Here is a 21,279-nt window from a genome sequence, read left to right on the forward strand (position 1 = left end):
TTTCTCTGCACTCCTCTGAATCAACTACAATTACAAATACTTATTGAGCAAAACAAGAAACAACCCAACATAAATTCAAAAAATCACAAAAATAACAGCAGAAATTCTATCACGAGCAGGGGAAGAGGGATATGAATATCCTTGCCCACCCAGTTTACTGTACTATAAAACTAAAACAGTGATACGGAATTTTCGGTTTTCTCGGTTTCGGCTATAACAATGATACTTGGGATGAGTGATTGTCATATTAGGTTTGTTTGTTTTGAATTTCGCGCAAAGCTACTCTAGGGCTATCTGCGCTTGCCGTTTCTAATTTGGCCGTCTAAGGCTACAGGGAAAGCAGCTAGTCATCACCACCCACTGCCAACTTTTGGGCTACTCTTTTACCAACGAATAGTGGGATTGACAGTCACATTATAACGCCCCCATGGCTAAAGGGCGAGCATGTTTGGCACGACGGGTATGCGAACCCGTGACCCTCAGATTACGAGTCGCACACCTGAATATGCTTGGCCATGTTGGGCCCGTCATATTGGGAGATGTTAAGATCCATAAAATTTTTACTTTTCAAAAAAGAAGAGTTGGAGGGAATTTGATTGAAGTGTTTAAGATTTTAAAAGGAATTTTTAATTTTAATGCCTGAATATTTTCGTACTTAAAAGCGAGAATTATAGAAACACAAATATATATTTAGACAAGATAAAAGCTTGCTTCAGTTGAGACAATTTTGTTTTTCAAGTCTGGTGGTCAACCTATGGAATGGGTTTCCTTCGAACGTTGTTAAAGCAGTAGATTTAAGTGACTTTAAAATATAAATTGATACATACATGAATGATAAGTGCTGTCTTTAAGATTTTGTAAATTTATTTATCTAATAGTTTTAGTTAAGCTTAGATTTAGAGGATTGGACAGCCGAAATGGTCCAACAGGTCCGTTGTTGTCCCTAAACAGTATGTTATATCAAGCCGAATACGTATTTTTCATGATATGAGCATTTTCAACACTTGGTTGATAGATTCAGATATTTCATTACTCAGATAAACAAAATAAGTTATTGATAATACAGTGCAATAAAAATAAAGCTCGTGAAAGAACGAGTCGTAAGTCCATGGTCAAATGTGATGTATCATGTGATTAATCGTTATCAAGAGATGTGGTTTCGTTGTGAATGAACTCAGCAAAGACATATCGACAGGAGCCAGAAGCATAATGCGTTCAGTACCTGAAGTTATTATTAACGTTCTGAGTTTTCCGTTAGTACTGTTGTACAAAATAACTAACGAATGGTTCAGCGTTCTAGATAAACAGAAAACTAAAAGTAAGAACTACATTTATAAAGTATCTTTTATCTCTTTTAACTATATCTGTATAATATAGTGGAATGACATAACCAGTAATAATAACATGAGTTTATTCATATTCGAAAATAAATGTTTAATTGCAAATGCAGGGTAATTACACTTAACAGGTTATTCGTTGTATGTGAATATAGGAGAAAGGAATGATATTTTCTGGGTAAAAAGCTTAATAATTCGATTAGTGTAACCCTAGATTTGGTGGTAGATGCCGCGGACTAGCTCTCTTATTTCATTAGCCCAAAATTAACAGCTTTATTATCGTTACATGACAGAACAAGCTAAAAAAAGATGTTTAAATGAATATAGATAGATAGTGTCATGCAACATCTCATGTCCTATTCAACCACAAGTTCGTATCAAAATGAATGATCAAGTAATTTAAAAGTCGTAGTTTGAAGTCATTGTAACCTTTAAAGTTTGATCAGTAAAAGAAATGACTATATTTGATCTTTTTTTTTGTCTTCTTTCAGATGTCCTTCTCCGAGTAAAACACTTTCTTGTTTTTTTGTATTTACTGTTTAAACGAAACACTCTGCAACGGCGACTTGTAGATATTACAACCGATTACCGACAGGGGCCAGTAAAGTTTGGAATCATAGCATCCGAAAAAGAAAGAAATTTAGAAAACCCTCGATATCTACAGAAAGTTAATGTAAGCTGAAATTATTAGTAAATTTAATTTCAAATTAAAATTACAGAGATGCAGTTATAAAGTATATTTCATTCATGCTGTTTGCTTAACAAATCTAATATAAAACCTTTAATCTTTTAAATTGTTTTTTAGCATATTTCAGTAAACTGTTTAGAATAGTGTTTAATTTTTAATAATCATTATTTTGGCGTTGAAGACGAGTAGAGTAGGATCGAAGTCATGTATTCATAATAGACATAACAGTTCGCAAGAGAATACAAACAACTAGTATGAGAATTACTTTATCTTCAGTAAATGATTTTCTATGATATCAAAACAATTTACCGATTTTATATCTATGCGTGGCCTGGTAATTGATTCAGAATTTGCTAATCACGAGATCGAAACGCGGTTGAAAACGTATTCTTTCTCACAGCATTGGTGTCGTTATAATATGATTGTCAAAGATCGAGTTTAGCTGCTGTAAAACGCTTTCCGCATTTTGTGTTATTTGTCTATAATGGTCAGTGTGTATAACTTTTTTTGACATTCTAAACAAATAAACAACAATTACTATATATGTAATATCCATTTCAATTAAACTGAAACTGTAAAACTGCATTTACATCCAATCTCCAAATAAAGAAAGAAAATAAGTATTTTGGTCAGCAACTTTTGTGGAAAATATGGATGCACAGGAACACGTACAAGCTCTTAATATATTGTTTTATGGTGTGTATGTATATAAACAAAACAATTATCACGAATAGTTGTAAATAAGTTAGCACTTTCCATTCCACCCTAAAAATTACAAGAAATGATAAACAATATTTTTATAATCCAGGTACATGTCAGTGCAACTATATTCTAGTAATTTATTGATCTGCAGGGTTGTCCTGATGCCCCATATATTTTGTTTTTTCAACCATCTCAGAAACAATAGCAACAACAACTTACATAACATACTTGAGTATCATTACTGGGCTTAAAAACCTATTCGTGACTCACAGCAGCTCCATTATCACGCTGAAACTCCTCTATTGTCCCGAATTATTTATATAAATACGTTTGTGGAAAATTCACAACTGAAACTGTTGAATGCCTTTAGGGGCATTGAGACGTGGATCTTGGACGTTTTCGCAAGCAATCTGGAAGAGTTAATTAATATCCAGGTTACATCCTATTAATTGATTTTAAAATATAAGGAACGTTTTTGAAACATGTTTCTTTGAAGTTAATCACAGAGATGTTTTAAACTGAAATGAACATTAGTAACGAAATTAATGAGTATCAACTTTTGTTAGGGATTCTCTGATGGTAAGTGATAGGAGAAAAAGTTGTATAAATCTAAAACTAGTTTTGCAAATTTCTAGATGTTTTAGAAAATTTGAATAAAAATAACGAATACTCTTTTTCGAAAAACAAAGTACGCAATAAGCAAACTGAAAAACCTATTATTAATATAAGGATACCTGATTTTACCATTGATACAATAATGGAATTTAATTGTTTCAGCATTGCGACGAAATATTTTTCTTTGGAGTAAACAGCGCTGGCGACTGTATAGTTCTACGTGTCATCAGAAGAAAAGGTGATGAAGCGGAAGTCCAGCTTCATTTGAAACATGCAGAAACAAATACTTTGTATCAACTTCCGATTCACCCTGAAACTAGCGTTTTATACAGAGAGAAAGATGTTTTTGTAGCAGCTGGGATTCGAATAAAATGTCTTAATCCACTTCGAAAGTGGAGAATATCTTATAATGGACTTTTAAGGTAACATTGTTTCATGTTCATCTTTTTTATCTTTATACAAAAATATTGACATCAAGAAGATGAAAACTTTTTTCTCTTCTCGTTTTTTCAAGTCGTTAATCAAATAAATGGGTAGAGTGTTAATCTTTTTTTAAATAAATGGTGTAGTTTGTTTTGCAACGATCGTTTGAACTAGTGTTTTTACAATAATGTGAAGCTATGTGAAACGCTTTAGTCTGATAAGATGAGAGGTCTATCGTAGCCTAATCATTAACATGTTTTAAACAAATTCGTGTCTTCTTGCTACAAAAACGCATTCCAAACATTGGGTGTGTGGGTGGGCTGTAAGAAAAATGATCAAATCTCACTAGTCGGTCAGTTAAAAGAAAACGAAGCGATATGTTAGGATTACTGATCTGGAACTGGTTTCTGACCTTCCAGTCCATCAGCTCAAAATTAGAGATGGCTGTGAAGAGATATCCATTGTGTAGCTTCACGTGAAAATTTGAAACAAACACCAAACAAATAAATAACAAGAAGTATTTAAAAAATAAATAATTGTATTCTGGGAAATATGGTGAATAATTTTTAATGACTAGATGTATAATTATCATTTATCTTTAATAACTTTTACGAGTTTACATCACTTTATTCCAAATGGTTTAATCTTGGGATTTACAAATATTGAGTAGAAAGATGTGTATATTGGTGAAGTATTAGGAAATTTTGGAAGTTCTTTTAGTAAATAACTTGTCATTCTGAGCAAAGTTATCGTTAAAATTTCACATTTTGATTTCGTCCACAGAAAGTATTAGTTATGGTAGGAATAATGGATTTACACTCATGTATGCAACGAGATATATGTAAATAGATTACATGCGCTATGTTCAACGAAACTGACTGCATGTTCAGTTTGAAATATTCATAATTTTACGTAGGTACAAATTATGATATATTATTTGCGTTTGTCCCGACACTCATGTATCTAAATAAAGAGGAAATTAACGAACCACTGAAATAACATAGAACGTAACTCTTATGGATAAGCTTTATTTTAAAATATTCTAAGTGGTTAGTTTAATTGATGTTTTCATTTATGAAATCAAGGAAAGAAATCCGCTGTTTAAAATGTTTCAGAGATCATTTATGGATAGATAGATGTTATTTTATAGAATTGTTTCAGACTTAGTTTCTTTGGTACGCTAAACATTTGGAGGAACAGCTTCTTAATTTCTACTAGTATTCACAGGATGATCCGTAAACGTACCCACGTTTACAGATACAGAGAAATAAGAAAAAAAAAAAAAACATAAAACAAATCACGTGAAAAGATATATTTCTATAGATGCCGAGACTTTAAGTTATCAGTTTAAAATACCTTAAAGTAATATTTCGAACACTGATTTAGACAACTCCTGCAACGTATATTCCACTATAATTGAGCAAATGATTAAGATATAAAGAAAAGTTTACATGAATATGACCTTAAGTGTAGAATAATAAGTTTGAGTAAATGACATCTTTCCATTTCTTATTATAACCAAAAGCATATCCTATTCATTTTGAGTGAACATAATTCCTAATTTTCTTTGCTCATGAAATTTATAACCACTGTTAAAATGACCGCCAAATCGTTCAAGAGTAAACCAGCTGTATTACAGCCACAATATGTCAGCAGTATTTCTATGTTCCTGCATAATACACAGTTGAATCCATGAATTTTGTAATAATGCAAGACGCTTGGGTTTTAGGTTGCAATTGTTTTACGTCACAATTCTTGCCTCTCATGCTTCTGTATTTGGTATATTTTGTTCAGAATAGTAGTTTTTCACAAAACGTGTCACTAGTAGCATTTTCACTTTCTCTTGTAGCTCAAGGATAAACATGAATACCAATAACTTTAAATTCGGAGTTCGATCCGGGGGTGTAGCTTTGCGTTAAAAAAAGAATTTCATTCACAAAAGGGTAAGATTTTAAATAACTGTAATAAATATCAGATACAGAAATTGTTAACCAAAGAATAAAATTAACACGGATGGCAAACGAAAAACAAATTATAACTAATGAACAAATAAAAAAATAACATTATTCATACAAATTCCAGGAGTTTTTCTTAACTTGATGGGCCCAGTGTTCTGTATATCAAAATTCTCTGGCTACTGCAAGAAGCTGAAAATGTTTTTAGAAATCAAATCTTGAAGTGTTAATTTATTTCATAATGAAAACAATATGTTTTTATTTCAATGAAGAAAAAACAACTCAATGTATGATTATGGTCCTCTTAATATAAATGTCTATTTGGTTGGATTTCGACTCATTTAATGTGGTCGTTAATAAATTATATTTCGCTTTTAAACGAAGGAGAGAAAGTTTTGATATTACTAGGAATTCGACACCAGATTTAACTTTAATATCGGAGAGTAGCCACTATGATCTGCCTTTAAAAAGGAATGTAGGTTTGATACAACATTTGTTGGAGTAAGAAATGACATTTCACCCTGAAGTTAATTTGTAATAATGATAACTTGGCAAGTAGTTTTAGAAGATAAGAGAGGTCGTGTCACTGGAGAAGTTGTAACATTTAATGCATTGTGTATTAAAATTAGTTGTAGAGTGTTTAAAAGTATATCTTCGTACAACGTTTCAAGAGACCCTAAAAGAATGCATCCAGCTTTTTAGTAACAAAGTCTACATGTTGCTCTTTGCCACTAAACACCTCCCGCCTTATTTTGAAACAATAATTTTTTTAACGCTTACAGCCTTTCTAGAACGAAATAAATGATTTCATTTGGATGAAATAACTGAAAAAAAATTTTCCGTGTCATTAAATATTTGTGATTTTAATAGTATGACTGGAGGTAAGTTGAGTAAAACATTTGTACCTGATTCAAGGTGCATATCAGAGAATACTAGCATTTATTGAAGTCAAGGACAACAAAACACAGTATCAGAATATTCGTTTTTGCGATTATCATTCAAATGCTCTGATCAAGACGTTGTACAATAAAGATTAAGCTATTTTTGACAATAGCGAAGGTCGGAATGTTTAAACTAGTTACTAAGTACAGGCCTGGCATGGCCAAGCGCGTAAGGCGTGCGACTCGTAATACGAGGGTCGCGGTTTCGCGCCCGCGTCGCGCTAAACATGCTCGACCTCCCAGCCGTGGGGGTGTATAATGTGACGGTCAATCCCACTATTCGTTGATACAAGAGTAGCCCAAGAGTTGACGGTGGGTGGTGATGACTAGCTGCCTTCACTCTAGTCTTACACTGCTAAATTAGGGACGGCTAGCACAGATAGCCCTCGAGTAGCTTTATGCGAAATTTCACAAAAAACAAACTACTAAGTACATGTTTCGGAGAAAGATTTTACTGATAAATAATTACGGTCAGAATAACTACATGCACTATTGTTATAATGTTACAAATAAGCACAAACTAATCCATCGTGACACTTTCGCTACACGAAAATTGGATTGAATAGTTGTAACAATAAGCATATTAAAAGTGGCATTTTTTTAAAGAATAGTGGGTTTTGAAATATATGCATAATATTAATATATGATTGATATATGAGCCTTGTAACTGTTTACTGTTGTCACTGATAGGAAAATCACTCCAACTGGACTTCAGGCTCAAGAGGAGGAGGTACATGTGAAGTTTTCTTTCATGTAAGTGTTTTAGTTATATATAATTTACTTTTTAGAAAAATATTGACAAAGTGAATCAGACAGTAACAACAATAAAATAAACTTGTTTTACGATAAGAATTATTTTGAAATAAAGAGTTAATTCGCAATTGTGACATTATTTGTAACAATTTCATTATATTAGTTGGACTGTGACAAGTTTGCCTTTTGACTTCAAGATCGACTTCTTCCCTAGACTTGTAAGTGAGGCTGTAGCATGTGGTGCGTGGAAGCAAGGGTTTCCCTCTTATGAAAGGTTAGTTTACGTTTAATTACATAAAATCGATCTTGTAAAGGTAATTTTAATTAAAAAATAATAGTATCATGTCGAAACCAATATATAGACGTATGCGTACGTGAAGATAAACTGGTAAATGTTCAAAAGTTCTCCGTCAAAACTTTATTTCGAAAAAAAACCTAACATTTACTTAATTATAACACGTAAATGAAACTGATGTACTAAATACGTCAGCACATTGAGAAAGAATTAAGTTTAATAATTTTAAAAAATGTATAAAAATACAAACAATTATAAATATAATTTAAATATAAACAAATTAATAGTATCCAAAAGATGATAAAATTAGGTATTTTAAAGGATCACCGAATCTCAAGATCGCTATGATCAATGGGGCCAGTGGAAAGGAACGGTTACCTTTGAAGATGAAGATGAAAAGGAAATGTTGCTTTGGGGATTAAAAACTAGAGAGAGTAGTAAGTTTATTTGAAATTCTAAGCTAAGTTTCCTCGTTTTGTAAGTAAAAATTACATAACTCGTAATCCTAGTCATAAATGTGGGTTACTCTTTGATTATTTACAATTTTAAACTTCTTAAAATACACTGCATTGAAATACTTCAGTTTGTACCTTTTTAAACCAATTTATATAATTTTACATATTGTTATCACTAATATTTTATCGCGAGGTATCACGATTAAGCATCTTTTTGTGCATATACACAAATATGTCTCTCACATAAGCATTAGAATTAAAACTTAAGGTGTTGAACAATTAGCCAGATATAAATGTTTCATAAATGCTCATATTAAAACTTTCCAGACTCATTGGACCAGACTCGTTATGATCGTTACATACACATTTATGGTCATATGAAGGTACGTTGAATACATATAGTTGCAGATAAACTTACTGATGATTAACTCACACAATCGTTTATATTATTAAGTTCTTGGTGCTTAAAAAATAACTCTATATTAGATATTTTAAAATTATTCAGCGAAACATTTATAAGTTTGTGTCCTAATATATAAAGGTTATTCATGAAATGTACATTGTACAAGGTTTAAATGTATTCTTTCTTCATAGGCTATACGTACTTTAAATAACTAAAGCCATATTTATCTTGATATTGTCATTATTTCATATAAAACGACAAGTATTTAAAAGTAATTTTCCCATTCCAGAATATATTATTTGTGTAAGTTTTCTCTTTTATAAAAATTGTTCAATTGTACGTTACATGTTATGCAAATTTTATAGCTGTTATCATTAACTGACTACTTTCCTTATATTTTGGTGACGATTTTAGGATGGAATGACATTCAACATTAGCGTTGTACCTTTACCTGGGTTTTATACTCAGTAAGTAATGACATCTGCATCGTATTCATTAATTACAAAACTAACCATTAATTTTGACTAATAATACGATATAATGGAAGCTAAAAATTTTGTCATTTACTCGCACCATTAAAAATTGCATCTCGATGAGTTTTTGTTTTCTTTCTACACGTCTTTATTCTTCAGTTTGTTTTCTAGCTTTCCTTATGAAAATAAGAAATAAATTATTTGAATAATTACGTAAACAGATTGTATTTAATATTAATTTATGAAAATATCTTAAAGATAAACTTAAATTTACTCATATTTTTGCATTATAAATTAAGATTAATAGCTTGTTTTATTATGTTCTATCAACTGTGCAGGAGTTGTTGATTACGTCTTTCATGATCCAAGTAACGAAATATAAGCTTGCCATTCTGTTTCAGTTTACGCTGTGGGTATATCGCTCTTCCAAATCATACCATTCATCCATTGCAAGACTGTGACCTGTCTCTACTTCCAACTGAACAAATTTGGCCTGGGTGGACTGTCACGTGTCTAGCGGGTAAGACATTGTTATAATTTAGTATTATATCTAACCACATGAAGTTTTTTGCAAAACGTTTTTTTTTGTCATAAAGTGAGTTGTACTGTTACAAAAATTTAATATTTAGGCCAGTGATTTCACTATTAAAATATCTCGTCTAATTTTTAATCTTTACTGTACATAGCTTCACAGTATGATAATACAGTTAGATTTATTTTCTTGTAATGTCTTATTTACGATATATGTATTTAACAGGAAACAAATTGTACCCTGTAAACGTTACACTGGAAGAGGAAGATTTCTTTACCTATAGAGGAAATCAATGGGAACATAGACATTATACTAGACTAGCAAGTTTCTCAATAGGTGGAGAGAAGGGTAGAGGCATTGTGGAGTATGGTGAAAGGTAGCTTTTCCTATTTAATATTTTCTTCATATTGTACTGGAAAGTGTTAATGTTTAGAACTTATATAAAAACTTATTATACGTGTATTTTTCTGGTATTCACCTATAAATATAGTTTGATAACATTAAAATATTCTAATTCTGTTTTTCGTTTTCTAGAATAATTACATTTTATTCTTCTTTCTACGTGTATATCATGTTCGTTGAATTTTCGCTGCTTTTCATTTTATGTATTAGAAGCTATAACGTTTCTCAACTCTTTAATTATGCTTTTCTCTTGTCATTGAAAATATTTACTTTCCTACTACAAAACAAGTTATTTTGTTAATAATAATTTTAATTACGTAAACATAGATATCATTATGTTTTATTTATGCTTATTTTTTCGTATTCATAAAATGACAGCTTGTCACATTATGAATGATAAAGTGTTTACTTTGTACGTTGGAATGGTTTTGTTCGTCTTTGATCAATAATTGCATAGATCTATGCTCTATGAGTAACTTGAACTTATTCAATAAAAGGTATGAAAATTAATTGTTTACCTTAGTATTATATTATTAACGTCTTTAACTCAAATTTCAAATATTAATATTCTGCATAGATTAAATTAATTACTTTAAAATAAAATCGAATGAATAAATAATACATGTTGCATAGTATTTATCCGACTATTATGTAAAATTGATAGGTGCATTTAATTGGGATTTAATTTTGATATTAAATTTTTATCAACAGGAATGAAAAACCAAGACAGAAGGAACAATGCCAGAAACAAATCCAACTCTTTGGTGAAGGTAAGTTCTTATTAGTACCCGGCCCGGCATGGCCAAGCGCATAAGGCGTGCGATTCGTAATCCGAGGGTCGTGGGTTCGCGTCCGCGTCGCGCCAAATATGCTCGCCCTTCTAGCCGTGGGGGCGTTATAATGTGACGGTAAATCCCACTATTCGTTGGTAAAAGAGTAGCCCAAGAGTTGGCGGTGGGTGGTGATGACTAGCTGCCTTCCCTCTAGTCTTACACTGCTAAATTAGGGACGGCTAGCACAGATAGCCCTCGAATAGCTTTGTACGAAATTCAAAAACAAATAAACTTATTAGTACCTTTAAGTCGACATGCTTTTAAAACATTTTTTAATTAAATAAAAATGTTAATAGTTGAAACAAAACAATTCTTTTCGAAGCTACCGATAACTGCAACTTAGAAGTGCAACATATTACAGTGTATTAATCACACTTTCCTGGGACGTCTTGCTGATACACAACGCGTCGCTTTCACATGTAAGACGTGACATCACGGTGATATATTTAGTATATACGTCATAGTTTACGGGAAATTCTTCCTTATGGCGCATGGACACTGAGGTGGTTGAACAACACTTAAATCGCTACAATGAAACTTTCAATGGCAGATAATAGTGTGTAATCATTTAAACAATACCACTGAGCATGATCAGTGTGTAGAAAGTGTAAGGGGTAATTTAGGAAATAATTCTTCGTAGGACTCAGAGAGCAGTTAGTCCTAATCATTGTCATATCAACACATTTTATTTTAAACTACTATTAGAAAGGATAACCATTTATTTTATTCTCAAAAACTTTAAGAAAATTTGAGATAATTGTCATCTAGTTAACCTGATATTTTGTGAGTAATTTCGTTTGTTCGTGGATAAAAGCAGAGATAAACTCTCGGCTATGTGTTATCTGTTCACTGCTGATGTCTAAGCTACCGTTATAACGTTAATAAGCCTTCAAATTTCCTACTGAACCACCGAGGGGTGTTTTCGAGTAAACAATTAAACACATTTTGTCTCTTTGATTAGGCGTTGTTGGAACAATAGATACTGCAATACAATCTTCATCCGAAACGTTATTTGAAACTTGCCATTGCTTGTTTTATCTTATCGACTGTCAACTTTCTAAATAAAACAGTAGGTGGTTTTCTGAAGTCTTCAACAGCTAGACAACGGTGATAACAATAAATATTTTGTTCAATTAACTAGTACCATATTAAAAGCTTTTATATGAATTTATTAGAACTTTGCATTAAATATTACCTTTGCTGATGCATTAATACATTTTTGTACAATACTTAATAATAAATAACAATGACTTTTTCACAAAAAAAACAACTTCTTACATGAATAATTTTATAAATGTTTCTCAACAGACGTTTAGTTTGATATTCTTTTGAGAAGAAATATATTTCCCACATAGATTTTGTTATTACAAATATATATACATATGTATGTATGCAAGGAAAAGGAAAAAAAGAACAACATTAAGTTGTATACATCATAATTCTTGAGATAAACAAGGATAGAGATTTAAGTTTATCTTAAAATTGTAGTAGACTCGAATTGGTTTCTAATAAAATATTCCTACTAGATGTTACAGTTAAAAAGCTAAAAATGTAATTATATGAGTACGCAGCATACTTGAATACAAAAAACACAAATTTAACTAGATTTTGCTTTGATTATGAGTGAAGTTTTTCGTCACCTAATTCTACATAATGATGTATCAAATATTGCCACTTAACTACGTTTCACATTTGTACAGATAAATTTCACAAATGACATCTTTTGTTTTTCTTCACAGCTTACAAGTACTGACACACGACTCAAAATATCTACTAGTAATTTTACAACTTGCGGAATGCAAGTCAACTTTGTAAATGTTGAGGTAACAAGGTTAACGGTGAAGGATTATAACGTTAAAAATCGGGTTCTGAAACCCAAGGTAAGCACAGCGCTGATAGCCCATTGTGTAGCTTTGTGTTTAACTACAAACAAACGTACATTTGAAGTTTTAAGCCTTAAAACGTTTTTACCTTAGAGTCATACAGAAATTTTTGGATCATAAAGTTGTTTTATAAAATTTACTTAAAGTATTTTCATTCTTACAGATTTACACTTAAACGATTATACAGTAATCCCTCAAGTCCTAGGCTTGACGGATCCTTTGTGTATGAGTTCAGAAGTAGTTGGAGGGAAGGGAATGTCTCTTGCATATTTAATAAAGTTGAGCAATGACACTCAAAAGGTAAGCTATTTTTAATACTATTTAATTTAAATACGCTTGGGCAGAAGGGAAGGCTAATTGCTTTTATGTAGCAATATGACATTTCGTAGAGACTTGCTAGTCAATTTCATGAAAAGAACCTTGAACTTGATTTTTATATAGACAGACTACGTATAACGTTTTGTTATATTCACACTTAGTTTATCTTATAAACATTATTTTTAATGCTGCAATTTAATCACTTTTTGTTCGAGACGAAATTGCTTTCTAGAATTCGACATTGTAGTTTATAGTATTAAATATGCTTTCTTCTTATCTATATTTTTTGATTCATTTGGTAATTGAACTTGAAATTTACTGGAATAAATAATTCGTAATAGGGTTAGATACCCTATTACGAATTGATCTAAAACAAACAAATTATAAGATATCAATAAATAGTCATATCATTTCCTTCATAAAACTAAATATACTAGCAGATGCTAATAAAGCATTTAAAAATCTTTCTGCCTTTTAGTTTCACGTTCCTAATGGCATTGTTCTAACTACCGCTGCCTTTCGTCGCCACCTAGTGGAGCATCCTCGGTTAGAACTGGCTATTAGTACTGTTCGGAAAGCCATCAGGTGACTTCGAAATTCATATTGTTTGTTTAATATGGATATTAATATATCAATTTTCATTTTGCTATTTGTGAATAAATTTTTTACTCTGTGAGTTTGATTATATCATTAGATTAAAAATACCTTTCAAAATTAACTTCATTATGAAATTACACGAAGCGCTGTATAGCTACAATTGTGATCTTAAGATAAAAACCTTTTCGAATTATTTTAATGCATTTTGTGGTAGTTCCATGTGTTGTAAGGTAATTAGCTATACTATTAAAGAATATTATATTTATTAACTTTGTGATAGTGATTTACGAGATAAATTTCTCCATATCTACTTGCATAAACAAATAATTAGGTTGAATTTGATATCGACAATTAATGTTTTATCGAGTGACAAAAGTTATTTCTGCTCTGTTTTCATTTATAAAAGCTTGTCATCTCTCACTAGGTAGAGATTCTGAAATAGATTGTTACTTAAAAAGATATTAAAATGCAAATAAAAATTTAAGCAACTTAATTATTGGACAAATTCACTGTTTTTATGGAATTGTAACGTACCTGAAATCCCAAACTAAGCTAATGTTAGTTACAATACCACATTGTATTAAATGACATTGTGAGATGACATTAAGATAAGCTAGTTGTCAACTTTAAACGTTATACGTGCAACAATTCGATGGGTTGAGAGGAAATATAATTATCGGAATAAATGATAAAAGCTAAATAAATCTTTACTTTCTCTGGACTTGCAGGTAATGTGAAAAAGTGAGTGGATTTACTTTGAGTAACTAAAAAACAAAGGTGGAATACGTCACTATTTTTACGTCAAAATTATAATTTCGAATTCAAAGTTCCCGGTTTATTTGAAGAATAACTTATATATTAAATACCATCTTTTTTCTTTTTTTTTTAAACGTATTTGAAGCGAGGAAAACACCGAAATTCTGAAAACCGCAAGTGCCAGGTAAGAGGACATTGATAGCTATAATACCTTTTATTTCTAGAAAACTGCAACAATACTTTTAGATATTAATCACTTACACGTCATCACATTGATTATCATGACCTTAATTTTGAGCTTAAGTGATTAAGCGGTAAGTGTGAAGTCTTATATCGCGAAAACATGGGTTTTGATTCCCGTGAGTAACACTGCAGAGCAAGTCCTTTGCGTAGATGTATTCTAAAAACAAATAAATAAACAAAAATCATATGATAGATTTACCGGTGCGATAGTGGTGAGCATACGGATTACGAGCACTGAAATAATGGACTCGATTCCAGCTGGTGGACACAGCAGATGGTCTCTTGTACAAACGTATAACCTAGATTACTTGAATAGACGCTTAATACGGATTAAATAATAAAACATTTAGCGAATTGTAAATTCAGAAGTAATAAAGAAAGCGATAATTAAAGTGTTTACAGCTTAAGTTGTTAAAAAGATGAGATCGTTCTTGATGCGATGTAGTATTTGAAGCAACTTGACATGATTAGTTTAAAAAATTAACACACATACTCTCCTATATATGTATATATATATCATTGTTCGCTAAGCTTAACGCTAACCATTATTTTTGTTTTACAGTGCAGTTGAAGAGTTCATTAACGTTCCACTGACAGACGAACTCAAAGACAAAGTGTCCAAAGCGTTAAAGAGAACATTCTCGAAAGATATAGACGAACTACGATTAGCTGTACGATCTTCAGATGTAGGTAGGATGCTGGTGTCTTCTTGTAAGATTGAAACGACTAAAGAGGCGATTAGTTCTGCATAATGAAGAGTTGAAACCACTTCATCGTTTTATACCACCTTTTCTAGGATGTTTACGTTTCATAAATCTTTAGCTGAACCCGCAGAATATGAAGCTTTAAAAAACGCTTCGATATGTTTATGTTTTTATAATATTCTAATTAGAATAATCTAAAATAACACCTTTCTTTAATACAGTTATAGTACACGGTTAATCAAAATTATGCCTTTCCCTAGTGACTCAGAGGTGAAACTGAGGGCATATAACGCTCAAAGTACGCAGCGTACAGATTTTTGTATATCAGTTCTTAACAACAAACATCACAGTTTTATTTTTATATCTTTAACTAGGGGAAGATAGCTGTGAAACTTCAGCAGCAGGGCAGATGGAAACGGTTCTAGGAGTTAAAGGACTTTCTCAAGTAAGGAAGTTAATATAGTTTTAACATATCGTGTGTCTAATTGTTCTGTGGTAATTAATATCTTTTCATCAATAATAGGTGACTGAATATAGATTGACATATTTATAAAGCATGAGTAACTGTTCTACTTCGCAGTATTTGTTTTTACATTTGCTTCACTCGTTTTAAGGCATTGCACGTTTCGCGCTCGACGTTCTACTTTATTACAGATTAATAAAAAATTATATTATTTTTCTGAATGTAATATATATATGTTTTATATATATATTATTATTACTTCACTAAAGACTGTTAAAATCAATAAAAATAACTTAATCAGCTAATCGTGACATTCCAAATGGCTATTGTGTTATAAATAGCTTAACTATTCGAAGAAGTACCATGTAGACAACCCCTTTAACTTGACAACACCATATTTATTTCGATAGTCTTGCCGAATTGTTCATAAAGACAACTAATTATAATAAATTGGATCTGCATTTGACAGAAATATAATATTATTAGTACTAGAAGATATCATAAGCATAACTCTCTAGTAAAAATACATATTTACTTCTTTCATAGATCTACTCAGCAATTAGTCAATGTTGGGCCTCTTCTGTGGCGTTTAATTCCGTCCAATATCGAAGGTAAATAACTCAGTACTTTCCACTGGTATTGCATTTTATAATAACTTTAAAATGTAAACTCTGGCAAAGTAAATTACTTTAGAAACTCTTAAACAAATATGAAAAATAGTATACTCTTAAACTTCTTTGTTTTTGTATTTCGCACGAAGCTACACGAGGTCGACGCTAGCCGTCCCTAATTTAGCAGTGTAAGACTAGAAGGAAGGTAGCTTGTCATCACCACCCATCGCCAACTCTTGGGCCACTCTTCAACCAATGAATAGTGGGATAAACCGTCACATCATAATGTCTCCACGGCTTAAAGGGCCAGCATGTTTAGTGTGATGGGGTTTCGAACTCGCGACCCTCAAATGGCAATTTGAGGTCCCTTATGAGCTGGTCATGTCAGGCCAATACACTCTAATCATGAACTTCCTGTTTCTGTTAACGTTTTGGTACATTTAAAGATAAAAAAATCAAATTGGATTTGGTTTATTTTGTTTGTGACATTTCTTTGATACTTGTTTCCTGTGTCTTTTGTGCCTTTGCGGTAAGATAGAGAAGGATTATAACGCTAACATATGGGGTTCGATCATTGCTATAAGCACAGTACAGACATTCCGTTGCATAGTCGTATGCTGAAAAGATTAAACAAATAAATTTAAATGTTGTTGTTTTTTTAGGCAAAATGGACAACCAGTAGATTCGCATATGGCATTGGTAATCCAAGAGATGGTGCCATCTCAAGTGGCCGGGGTGATGTTTACTGCTCATCCTGTCACAGGACATCCGTCTTATATCTCAGTCTCAGCTAACTACGGATTGGGAGAGGTAACACAAACTAGTTAATTTGTTATTGATCTTTTTATTATAGAGAATCATTTTACAAAGGTTAAAAGTCGAAGAGAAAATGCTATTTTAACAAGATATCACAAAAAAACGTGTTGGCTAAAATTTTATATGCGCCTGTTGTTATCCGATGGTGAATCCTATATAGAAATTTGCCCTTATACTTTCTTCACTGGCATTAATGAAATACAATAAAAATTACAAACTAAACATATCTTTCAAACAATCTGTGTTTAACTGTACTTAATATTTTATGAATTATTTTATGCAGGAGTTATGTATAAGTAAATTGTTTCTAGATAGAGTTTAGTTGTTATTTTTCTTTACTGTCATAATAGATAATCAAGAGATAGGTTTAATAATACAAAATTTTTATCCAAATTGGTTGAATTTGTAATAGTTTATCGTTTAATATAATTAGTGTATTTAAATATATATGTTTTTGGCGGCATAAGACACTTATTAATATTTTTTACTGAAAAAAAATAGACGTTCTAATTATAATTTATGATATATCTGACTCTTTAAGAGAAATGTATATTTACACTGATTTAATGTTCGTTAGTCAGTGGTTTCGGCATCTTCAGAGCCCGATACGTATACGTTACGCAAATCTTCCAAAGGTGACGTCTGTGTTCACGAGCAAATACTAGGAAAGAAAGAGACGATATTCAAAATGACAGGTTTGTCTGCTTCTGAGTTTGTCTGATTTTAAGTTAATATTCCATCATTATTACAGAAAAAAGTAAAATGCCCAATTTTAAAGAACGAATAATTTACTTATGTAAAATATTATATTTTACATATTACATTATAACGGTAAATTCAAAGTTTATTTCTTGATAACTAGGAAGGCCTGGCATGGCTAAGCGCGTAAGGCGTGCGACTCGTAATCCGAGCGTCGCGGGTTCGCGCCCGCGTCGCCCTAAACATGCTCGCCCTCTCAGCCGTGGGGGTGTATAATGTGACGGTCAATCCCACTATTCGTTGGTAAAAGAGTAGCCCAAGAGTTGGTGGTGGGTGGTGATGACTAGCTGCCTTCCCTCTAGTCTTACACTGCTAAATTAGGGACGGCTAGCACAGATAGCCCTCGAGTAGCTTTGTGCGAAATTCCAAAACAAACAATAACTAGGATAAGGAATATCTCCATTTTACTTCTTCAATTCATTCTTTTTTGTGAAGATCAATACACGTCATATTCTTTAGCAATGTATGTTAGTGTTTTGGTTGTGAAGTTTTAAACTGTCACGTCTGCTCTATATTATAAAAGTGGTGATTGTTGCTGAATGAATATATGAAAGTTTAACTGTACACTCGTCTTTCGGGATGTGTATTAACAAAAAATAAACTAAATGTACCTTCGTTATTAAAGTTACGCAGGGCAGTGCGCAACTGATATATCTAGAAAATGCTTTGTTCTTCCGTTATGTAATTTAAAGAATTATGCATTATAAAATAGCATCGAGAATAAATTATGAATGTTGAATCTGGATGGACAGGACACATTTGTTTTTTATAACGACATAATAGTAGCGTACAATCAGTTACATATACAGGGTATATGGCTAGAAAATATACAGAAGACAAATAACTGAGATATGAGTTGTCATGTTGACTGGATGAATTACAAATGAAAGTTATTGAAACTAAACTGTTTTAGTCAGCCGTAATATTGATTCTCTTCACCAACACGATATTAAATATTACGTAACGTTTCTCTTCTTTCAGTAGTGAAAATTTATAGTGTACTTAAGCTTACAGGTTTGTAATTTATGTTCAGAGGAGGGTGGAACTAAGGAAGAGACAGTAAAAGAGGAAATATCACGTGGTTGGTGTCTTTCAAAGGAAGAAGTGGAGTCACTTGGTAAAGTCGCTATCTTGGTGAGTTTGATGCTATAAACTGACCAACGAGTTTTTTGTATGTTATTTTAGTAAATACAATCTATTATATTATAAAATGTTAATGTGGCTTTGATCATTAAAGAAAAGTGAAATATTTTCTTTACAAATCAAGATATTATATCTAAAATTCGAAAAAACACAGAGTTATTGTCATATTTACATTTTGACTTTAATTTCTAAATCATTCTCGTTATTTTCTTGAACATGAAACTGAAATTGTCTTGAAAGTGTAAATTAAAATCAGACTAAGGATATTAAAGTCTTTCAAGGTATTAAAGCTCAATGTGGAACTGAGAATAGTCATATACATTGTTATATTGGTCATTAGTAGGTATATACACTGTAATATTGGTCGTTAAAAGGTTTATATATATAGTTAGAATCGTACGTTATTTACTACAAAACTAGAAGAGCTAAGTGTTATGTGATCTATTTAGTCTTTATCGTTTTTTTAAGTTTCAAGTTTCAATCGTTTATTTGAGAGAGATAAGAAACAACGTCTATATCCTTTGGAGTCAGAGATCATATTTTAATATCTAGGTGGAGTCGGCATTTGGGTCTGCACGTGACATTGAATGGGCAATCAGTAACGACAAAATTTTTCTACTACAGGTGAGAGCAAAATATACTGTAATTTCACAAACTTGTCTTGTGGCTCACATTCATATAGTATTAACTTAGTATCTCATCGTTTAACAATGAAATGCAACTTGTATATGGAGAACAATGAATATGGATTACCATGACCAATTTTAGAACTATTAATAGAGTTAATTAATAGAGATTTTAGTAGTTACAACTTAACAGGCGTTGGTACGTAGTATTCCTTGACAGGTAAATAATACAGAAGATATTCAGTTTAAGTCTTCAGAAAATTTGAAATGATTTCGTTTACAGTGCGAACCTTAAGAATGTCACACTAAAAACATATTTTCCCGTAATTTACAGAAATGTGCTGTCAAACAAGGTTGAAGGTGCTGCATATTAAACATGCAGTTCAACTTGAAATGGTTAAATTGTTAGTAGATTCCCCTCTGTCCATAATGCGACCTACATTTAGCAAGGTATTTAACTACCCGACTATTTGCGTTGATGCAAAGATTATATAAGATGTTACTGAAGAACATTTTTGAATAACATTTACGAAAATTATAAAATCTTAGATAAGTAAATCAGTTATTTTTAGCTGTTTAATTTTATATAATTAAAATATTTTAAACGTTCGTAGAATGAGTCTTTTCTCAACAATGCTCGGATGTAACGATGTTGTTCTACTGTTATAACCAATTTGCTGTCTAACATGTATACTAGACACGATAAAATAGGCCTAATATTTATTATCTAATCGATACCATAGCAATGGGGCAAACAAACGTAAGCCGAATGCAGAATTAATAACTTAGTATAAAATTCGAGTAAATTGATCTGAATTCACTATACTATTTTGAAGCTGACTCGAAATTAATTAGAATTTATATTTATATTTAGCAAAATATTTTTATGCCATAATATCATATATATATTAACTACTACTTAATAAACATGCAACTTTCTTGTTCTTGATTTCAAACATACTCATATTTGGCTACGGCTTTAAGAAGCATTTTCTGAAATAGTTTAAGCGACTTTAAAAGTTTTTTTTTATTACCCCACAGGCTCGACCAATAACTACCGAGGACAAACCTACTGATTACGAGCTAGTGCACGGATTGGATAGTGGATTATTAACAGAAAATGAATACTTAACCATAGCAAACGTGGGGTAAGTTATATAACATTTATTCCCTTTTATGCTTTCTCAGATGCTTAGTTTAAAACAAGGAAATGATTTTCTCAAAGCTACATGCCTCTCTTTTTCAGAAGTAAGTTTGTAACCTTATGACGATAATAATCTGGTTTCGATATCAGCGATGGCCAGAGCACAGATTAACCTTTGTGTAGTTTCGTGACCTACAATAAACAAACAAAAATTACAGCCAGAAGGTATAATTCTTCAAACAATATGATTAAAGAAGTTTTTATTGAGAGCAAACTTTTCGAGTATTTTGAGCCAATGAAACATATTATTAGAAATATCATTTTCCATTAATTATCAATTTATGAACAGAGAATATTTAATTATCATATGATTGTCAAAAACAACATGCAGAATCTTCTTATCTGTGTT

The 21,279-nt window shown here is 31.6% G+C and overlaps 1 protein-coding gene across 3 annotated transcripts in view; it reads left to right on the top strand.

Annotated features, from left to right (window-relative positions):
• The window catches only part of LOC143246347 (uncharacterized), a 99,642-nt gene that overhangs the window by 58,240 nt on the left and 20,123 nt on the right, over positions 1-21,279 (top strand). For all 3 annotated transcript variants that reach the window (XM_076492909.1, XM_076492911.1, XM_076492912.1), the window contains 21 exons: positions 1,829-2,010; positions 3,505-3,764; positions 7,352-7,414; positions 7,578-7,688; positions 8,031-8,146; positions 8,492-8,547; positions 8,982-9,034; positions 9,442-9,560; positions 9,798-9,948; positions 10,686-10,744; positions 12,854-12,990; positions 13,487-13,593; positions 14,507-14,545; positions 15,167-15,294; positions 15,683-15,753; positions 16,318-16,382; positions 17,045-17,192; positions 17,776-17,893; positions 18,991-19,091; positions 19,653-19,724; positions 20,768-20,874. In XM_076492909.1, the coding sequence (XP_076349024.1) occupies positions 1,829-2,010; positions 3,505-3,764; positions 7,352-7,414; positions 7,578-7,688; positions 8,031-8,146; positions 8,492-8,547; positions 8,982-9,034; positions 9,442-9,560; positions 9,798-9,948; positions 10,686-10,744; positions 12,854-12,990; positions 13,487-13,593; positions 14,507-14,545; positions 15,167-15,294; positions 15,683-15,753; positions 16,318-16,382; positions 17,045-17,192; positions 17,776-17,893; positions 18,991-19,091; positions 19,653-19,724; positions 20,768-20,874 (2,263 nt within the window). The remainder of the gene's footprint in view (positions 1-1,828; positions 2,011-3,504; positions 3,765-7,351; positions 7,415-7,577; positions 7,689-8,030; positions 8,147-8,491; positions 8,548-8,981; positions 9,035-9,441; positions 9,561-9,797; positions 9,949-10,685; positions 10,745-12,853; positions 12,991-13,486; positions 13,594-14,506; positions 14,546-15,166; positions 15,295-15,682; positions 15,754-16,317; positions 16,383-17,044; positions 17,193-17,775; positions 17,894-18,990; positions 19,092-19,652; positions 19,725-20,767; positions 20,875-21,279) is intronic.

Source organism: Tachypleus tridentatus, chromosome 3 (assembly GCF_004210375.1).
Source record: "Tachypleus tridentatus isolate NWPU-2018 chromosome 3, ASM421037v1, whole genome shotgun sequence".
NCBI lineage: Eukaryota > Metazoa > Arthropoda > Merostomata > Xiphosura > Limulidae > Tachypleus > Tachypleus tridentatus.